Source organism: Mus pahari, chromosome 3, assembly GCF_900095145.1.
Source record: "Mus pahari chromosome 3, PAHARI_EIJ_v1.1, whole genome shotgun sequence".
Lineage (NCBI taxonomy): Eukaryota > Metazoa > Chordata > Mammalia > Rodentia > Muridae > Mus > Mus pahari.
In genome coordinates, this window is record NC_034592.1 from 16,095,240 (window position 1) to 16,103,000 (window position 7,761).

The following is a 7,761-nucleotide window of genomic DNA, read 5'->3' on the forward strand; positions in this document are numbered from 1 at the left end:
GAACTCAGAAATCTGCCTGCCTCTGCCTCCCGAGTGCTGGGATTAAAGGCGTGTGCCACCACGCCCTGCTGGGAGCCCTTATCTTGAATGACTGGGAACTGGAGGTGAGAGGAGTTGTCACTGTTACCCAAGGCCTGACACAGGATGCTTGGAGTGGTGGGATCAGCTGGCGAGGTCTGGCCCTTGATTTTTTCAGGTGAGCGCTGTCAGAGCGAAACATCTGCCAAGCAAACACTTTAAAATCCTGGCCAGAGAATCCTCCTGTCCAGACTCTCCTCTGCACTGCTCCTTTTGGACGCAGCCTCTCTCATCACTTAATTCCAGCAATCTTTGCAGGCTTTGCTGGGAGAGCCAGGAAGCCAACAGCATGAAGTCCAAGCTGTGCATTGCTGTGAGATGGGGTCGGGACAGTTCGTGCGCTGTGTGCATTTGCAGGGCAGGAAGGACACAGCATCAAGGCAGCCCCTGTCCTGATCCTTGATGAACCTACAGGATGAACCTGTTGAAGCTTGAGTCTGGACTGAGCACCTCCAGTAGGGTGCTAACCTGTAGTGGAGACCGTGAGGCGCTTCCGGGGACCCATCACCAGAATGCACAGAAAATGCTGGGCATGCTGGTGTGTGGCTGTAACCCTAGCACTAAGAAGGCCAGAACAGGAGACCCCTGGGGCTTCCTAGCCAGTCAGTATAGCTGAATTGGTGAGCTCTAGGAAAATGAGAGATCCTTATCTCACAGAGGGTGGACAGAGTATCTTAGACCAACCCCCACGGATGGTTTATGGCTTGCACACACGCATGCTCAGCAGCTGAGAACACTTGCTTGCTTTGACAGAAGATCTGGGTTCCATTCCTAGCACCCTCATGTTGACTCACAACCATCCATAGTCCCATTCCGGGGGACCTGATGTTCTTATGATCTCTGTGAGCCTAGCAGGTGCATATGTGGTATACAGACACATCTGTAGGCAAATCACTCATGCACATAAAATAAAAATAATTGAACATAAAAGCAAAACATCAACAACTAGCCCCTTCTGCTTTGTGCTCTTGGAACACCCTGAAATCTGCCGATGACGAGGACTACCTTGGCATCACTTCTCCTTCCCTATTCCAGATGGTGCTCCCCGTCAGTCAAGCAGCGTGCTCTCTCTATTCATCACTTTGACCATCCAGGGTGGCCAGGGACAGTCACAGATGGCCTGGATGGAACTGAAAGAAGGGCTCCCAGGACAGAGGCCAGCTCTTTGCTGGAAGGAGTAGGCAACTTGAGCCTTTTCCAGGAAGCCACCTCCAGATGCCCCGCTTTCCCTTTTAGATATCAGCTCTGGGGGTGCTGGCACGTGTGGACCGAGCACCTACACGTGTGTGTTGCCAACCGTGCATGTAGCTCACAGTTTCTGAAATACGGATACAAATGCCTTGTCTGATATACAGTTTGCAAATATTTTCCCCATTCTGACTTATATTTTATTTTTTAATGTATTTTGGTATACAGTTTTTAGAATCACATTTAGTGTGTATGTGAGTGTGTGTGTGTGTGTGTGTACATGTGGTAGTGAGAGCAGATATCCTTCTGTGACCTAATTCAGGAGGAAAAGTTCTGTGTTTTACCTTTTGCTTGGTGTGAGGTGTTGTTGTGTAAGCTGATCTGTGTTGTCTTCTCTCCTCACACACAGTGGCATGTACCTGCAGTTGTAACACCCAGGAGCTGGAGGCAGGAGGATTGAGAATCCAAGGCCACTCTGGGCTGCATAAGCAGGCTACATAGTAAGGCTCTGTCTACTTAGTCTAGAAATATGGTACTTTTCACTTTAAATGTAAACTTGATTTAAAAAGCATTAGGCTTCCATTTCCAGGTTAAAGCCCACTTAGCTGTAATAATGAATTATTCTTTTAATGTATTGTCGGACTTAACTCACTAATGTATGCAGCACTACAAACACTGTATGGTATTGGTGGTGCTCCGTAGCACTCAGAATTGGAGTCATTAAGAAGCAGGTGTGTCGCCTGGCGTGGTGGCGCATGCCTTTAATCCCAGCATTCGGGAGGCAGAGGCAGGCGGATTTCTGAGTTCAAGGCCATCCTGGTCTACAAAGTGAGTTCCAGGACAGCCGGGGTACACAGAGAAACCCTGACTCGAAAAACCAAAAAAAAAAAAAAAAAAAAAAGAAGCAGGTGTGTCCATATGAAGCCTGTGGGCTACTTGCAGCCTGGGTTAGTAACACATGAGTGTGTGAAGAAGTGTAGGCATGTATGTGTGCATGTGTGAGGATGTGTGAGTGAATGAGTGTGTGTATGTGTATGTATATGAGCATGTGTGTGCATAAGTGAGGGTGTATGAGTGAATGAGTGTGTTAATGTGTGTACGAGCATATGTGTGCATGTGTGAGGGTGTGTGAGTGAATGAGTGTGTGTATATGTGTGTGTATGAGCATGTGTGTGCATGTGTGAGGGTGTATGAGTGAATGAGTGTGTGTATGTGTGTGTGAGTGAATGAGTGTGTGTATGTGTTTGAGTGAATGAGTGTGTGTATGTGTGTGTGAGTGAATGAGTGTGTGTAGGAGTCTGTGTGTGTGAGTGAATGTGTGTAGGAGTGTATGTATATGAACATGTGTGTGAGTGTGTGTATGTGTGAAGGTGTGTGTGTGTGAATGTGTATGAGTGTATGTGTGTATGAGTGTGTAAATGTAAGAGTGTGTATATGTGTGTGTGTGTGTGAATGTCTGTGTGTATGAGCATATGTGTGAGAGAGGGTGTGTGAGCAAATGAGTGTGTGTATGAATGTGTGTGTGTGGAGTGTATATATGAGCATGTGTGTGTGTATGAGGGTGTATGAGTGAATGGGTGTGTATATGAGCATGTGTGTGCATTGAGAGAGTGTGTGTGTAAATGTGTTTATGAGTGAGTGTGCATGTGCGTGGGTGTGTGAGTGAATGTATGTATGAGTGTGTGAGTGTGTATATGAGCATGTGTGTGTGTGTGTGTTTGTGTATGTGAATGTCTGTTGGATGAGTATGTGTGTGTGAGGGTGTGTGAATGAATGAGTGTGTGTATGAGCATGTGTGTGTGTGTGTGCATAAGTATGTGGGTTGTAACTTGATTTGGTTCTTGAGTGTGAACTTTGTGGATGACATCATGTCTCAGTGTCAAGAGAGTGAATGAGCCTGACAGACAGCAGTGCAGTGAGGAAAGGCTGGTCATGGCTCCGGCCTGCCAGCCTGCTGACCAGCCTGCTGGGAACCAGCTGTGCCTGCTTCATGGGGTAGCTGCAGTTGAACTCAGCACAGCAGGGTTTTCTGGACACTGGGCCAAGGTGGCCTTCAAGGAGGGGAAGTGAGGGTTTTACTGCTGTGAGCAGACACCATGGCCAAGGCAACTCCTTTATAAGGACAACATGTAATTGGGGCTGGCTTACAGATTCAGAGGTTCAGACCATTATCGTCAAGGCAGGAGCCTAGTAGTGCCCAGGAAGGCATGGGGCTGGAGGAGCTGAGAGTTCCACCTCTTGTTCAGAAGGCAGACTGGCTTCCAGGCAGCTAGGATGAAGGTATTAAAGCCCATGCCCACAGTGACACACTACTGCAGCAAGGCCACACCTCCTAATAGTGCTACTCCCTGGACCAAGCATAAACAAACCATCACACTGGGAAAGGAGAAAGGAAGTAAGTCCAGGGCGTGTCTGTCCTTAGAACTTAGGGCTCTGCTTGCCTGTCTGGTGCTCAGCTGTCTTCCCCTCCCCCAACCCCTCCCACGCTCATATGTGGTCTAGTGCATGACTGCTGAGCTCACACATATTCTAGTGCATGACAGCAAGTGTCCAGGTGTCTGTGTGGGACCATAATTGGCTCATGTGTGTGACCACTTGGGGCCTTTTGGGAAGGCTCTGGAGCCTCGCTAGTGAACATCTGTCCCTGGGGCCAGAGGCAGGCCTTGAACATCTGTCCCTGGGGCCAGAGGCAGGCCTTGATTTTTTTTTAATGTAATATTGTTTATTTAACTTCAAAAACATTTCAGCATTCTAAACATATCAAAAATAACAGAGCCGGGTGTGGTGGCGCACGCTTTTAATCCCAGCACTCAGGAGGCAGAGGAAGGTGGATTTCTGAGTTCGAGCCAGCCTGGTCTACAAAATGAGTTCCAGGACAGCCAGGGCTATACAGAGAAAACCTGTCTCGAAAAAAACAATCAATCAATCAATCAGTCAATCAATAACAGAATGTTGCGAATTGCGTTTAGGTCCAGAGGGTTCTTGAACATCCATTGATGTGATGCAGTAGTTCTTTGCTTTGCTGACAACGATGCGTCTACAGTTTTTTTAAAAAAGTTTAAAACCTACTGCACCTAACTAAAGAAAAAACTCCACATACTTCTCATGCCCTCTGACCCCTCCCCCTTCCACAACCAAGAATGTCAGCAGAATGCTGTGCCACTATATACAAAATCAAGACAACCTGAAGCTACATGGATGCCCACTGCAGTATCAGCAGGTCCAGCCTCACAGTGCACACCCTGAGCTACGGCCCCTCCAAAGGGCATCTTTCCCTCACAGCCTCCACGCCAAACAAGGAGCATCAAGATTCTGTCCGGGTTGTTCTGTTCTCTTTACAAACTATAGATATGTGCAGCTGACAACTCAGGATTGCTAGCCAGTAACCATATAGTTAACATACCTTACGAGTTGAGAACAAAATGCCAGAAATCTTCAAATGCCTTGTCACACCAACAGCAAAGTGCACTGAGTGAGGAGGACGGGAGAGTCTTTTCATTTTCATTTTTAAAATGTTTGGAGCTATGTACAACTTTGATACAGTTTCAGGGCGCTCCAGACATCCACAGCAACTTCATGTAAACCATGGATACTTTAAGAAACTACAATATGATAGTGATCAAATTTTGTAATTAAACCTAACAAGGGCAATAGACACGACTCAAATAGAGATGTGTCAATCACAGCACACTCCTACTCTAAGGTATTCACAAGGAGACAATTTTATTAATCTTCTTCCTCTTCCTCCTCCTCCTCCTCTTCTTCCTCCTCCTCCTTGTCCACCACCCCCCCCTCCGGCAACTTTAGCAGGCCCCTTGGCGCCATCAAACTTCCCTTTAGACTGACAGTCAGCAGCATCCTTCTCATACTTCTTCAGCTTTGCTGCCTTGGTGATGTAAGGCTGCTTTTCACTGTCACTTAAGTTATTCCACATCTCACCCAGCTTTTTTGCCACATCTCCAAAGGAGATGCCAAGGTTTGTGGATTTGATCTTGGGGCAGATTTCGGGGCAGAATAAGAAAAATCCAGACAGAGGTCTTTTGGGGGCATTCAGTCCTTCTTCTTCCTCCTCCTCTTTAGTTGGTCCATCATAGCGTACTTTATCCGCCTTTGCCATTTCATCAAACTTTAATTTCTCTTTGCTAGAAATTGTCTTCAACCTCTCAGAGCACTTATTGGAAAACTGCAAAATTGACGGGAACCTCTGGGGCTTTCTTATGTTCTCCTCTACATGTCTGCACGTAGAAGGCATAAGCAGACATCTTGTCCTTTGGTTTCTTGGTGTCACCTTTAGCCATCCTGTCTGTATTGTTCATTAGTCTCAGGCCTTGTGGTTTTAATGACCCATCCCAGCTTCCTGTCTGCTCTCTGCTTCCTGTCAGCATAGATGATGTGAGAGCTGCCTCGTTCTTCCTCCAGCAGCCTTCCCCAACCTGATGCCTGTGTCCTTGAACTGTGACCCAGAACAAACACTTCCTCCCTCCAGCTGCGTCCTGTCAGGCAGTAGGTCACAGCCTCAGTGAGTGAGGATGACTGCCAAGCTTGATGACCTGAGTTCAATCCCTGGGACCCACAAGCTGGAAGGAGAAATGGACTCCTGAAAGCTGTGTGCAGATGGTACAGGATGCTTGCACTCAGGTAAACACTAAGGAACCCAGGAAGGTTAAATGCGCAGTCTTGGCTCTTCAAAGGAAAGAGGTGTTTACCTGCCTTCCGTCTGGAATGCTGGGAATCGATGCACTTTACCACCTGGTGATGTTTTGTTATCTGTGGGGCCAGGCTTCACCCAGATGCCCCAGACTATTATGTCTATTTATCCCTAACTTTTCCCCACTAAATATTGAGCTTTTCCCCCCAAGCTTCTCAGCCCATAATAACATCCTATGAGAGATGCCACATGTACTTTACAACAGCCTAAGTAACCTCTACAGAGCCAGGCCAACCACGGCTCCCGGTCATTCTGCCCTTGATCCTTACCTTGATTGTCTCTATGGAAGAGGCTAGATGTACTTTGTAGAGTTTCAATGTAAACATGTCCTTAGCTTTTTTTGTACATAGGACAGAGTTAACTGTCATTGGGAAACATTTCCCCCAAATTGTGCGGAGCTTAAATATGGCTAAAATAAACAATCTGGTGTCAGACTTTAGAAGTTTGAACCAGTGACGGCTCACTGAGTGGAGCTGAACTGAGTTTCATCCTTGCGTCTCCACTCGAGCTTGCAGGAACCCCCATGGTTGTTCTCCTACCTCTACATACACACTGGAGTACATGTCCACTCATGACCTCCTCCAAAAAATGAATATATAAAAGCTTTTAAGACTTAAAAATAAAAGTAACTTTAGGTAAGTATTAGAAAGAAACCCAGAGACAACCAGCCGAAGGGCAAGAAATTTGCACCCAGTCATCAGTCAAACTCTGACGCATGGGCCTCAGGCAACACTGGGTCCTAGTGTCCTGGCCACCTCCCTGATGGCTCTGAGCAAGCCGCCTTCTTCTTCTGGAGGCCCTCTGGGTAAGTGTGGGCTTCTGTTTCCCCCACGGTGCAGTCAGCAGGTGACTGGCTTGGCTTGCATCTGCACCCCCCCCACCCCCGTCCTAGCTGTGGCCATAGCAAAGCCACAGGCACCGGAGAGCCAGGGGGAAAGGTTTCTCCCAGCCAAGCGGAATGGAGCAGGGACACACTTGGCTGCCTCAGGAGCCTGGGGCAGACTCTCCCCGAAACATATATATGCCTACATGTGGAGGATAATGCCAATCGCATCCTAAGGGTGACAAAAGTGTGGCCTGGGGTTCCCTCTAGTGACCATGGCAACTGTTCTTGTCTTGACTGTAGCAAGACTTAGTCTGTGGAATTAAATGAGTTACAACAGGAAGGTCACAGGGCCACACGGGGTGGGAGTAACACCAAGGGGAGGAGGTAGCAGAAGGAAGGGGACAGAGTGGCCAGTGGGTGATTCCGAAAGGCTCTGGATTACTAGGCTATACCTTAGTTTCTGGCATTAGGGTGTTACTGGCCTGAACAGTGAGTTGACAGAGAAAGTGGGTGGGGCTCTGGGCTCTGGGTGGGTTTGCTATGTATGAAAGTCATGTTGCCAGGAGTAGTCTCCCTAGGATTAGCAGGCCCAGGCTGTCAAAGCTTTGCCTGGCCCAGATAGTGACAACTGTGGCTGCTGTGGTCTCTCTGCAGGGTCTTCTTCCTGAATGTGCCGCTGGATTCCATCCTGGAGCGGCTGACACTGAGAAGGACAGACCCTGTCACAGGAGAAAGGTTGGTCAGGACTTCCTGGTGGCTGGTCGCAGAGGGCTGCTGATGGCCAGGTCCCCCGAGAGCCACCTCTTCATCTAAGTACTGAGGCCTATTGTGGGCCCACTGCAGGGCGGTGCTGCCTGCTGCAGATGGAGGCAAGAAACAGGCTTGCCTGCCGGGTGGGCGTGGTGGCGCACGCCTTTAATCCCAGCACTCAGGAGGCAGAGGCAGGTGGATTTCTGAGTTC

General features: G+C 48.3%; 1 protein-coding gene across 1 annotated transcript in view; it reads left to right on the forward strand.

Annotated features, from left to right (window-relative positions):
• Ak8 (adenylate kinase 8) overlaps positions 1–7,761 on the forward strand; it is a 115,072-nt gene that overhangs the window by 103,735 nt on the left and 3,576 nt on the right. Inside the window, exon 12 of the mRNA XM_021194642.2 lies at positions 7,455–7,535. Within this exon, the coding sequence (XP_021050301.1) occupies positions 7,455–7,535 (81 nt within the window). The remainder of the gene's footprint in view (positions 1–7,454; positions 7,536–7,761) is intronic.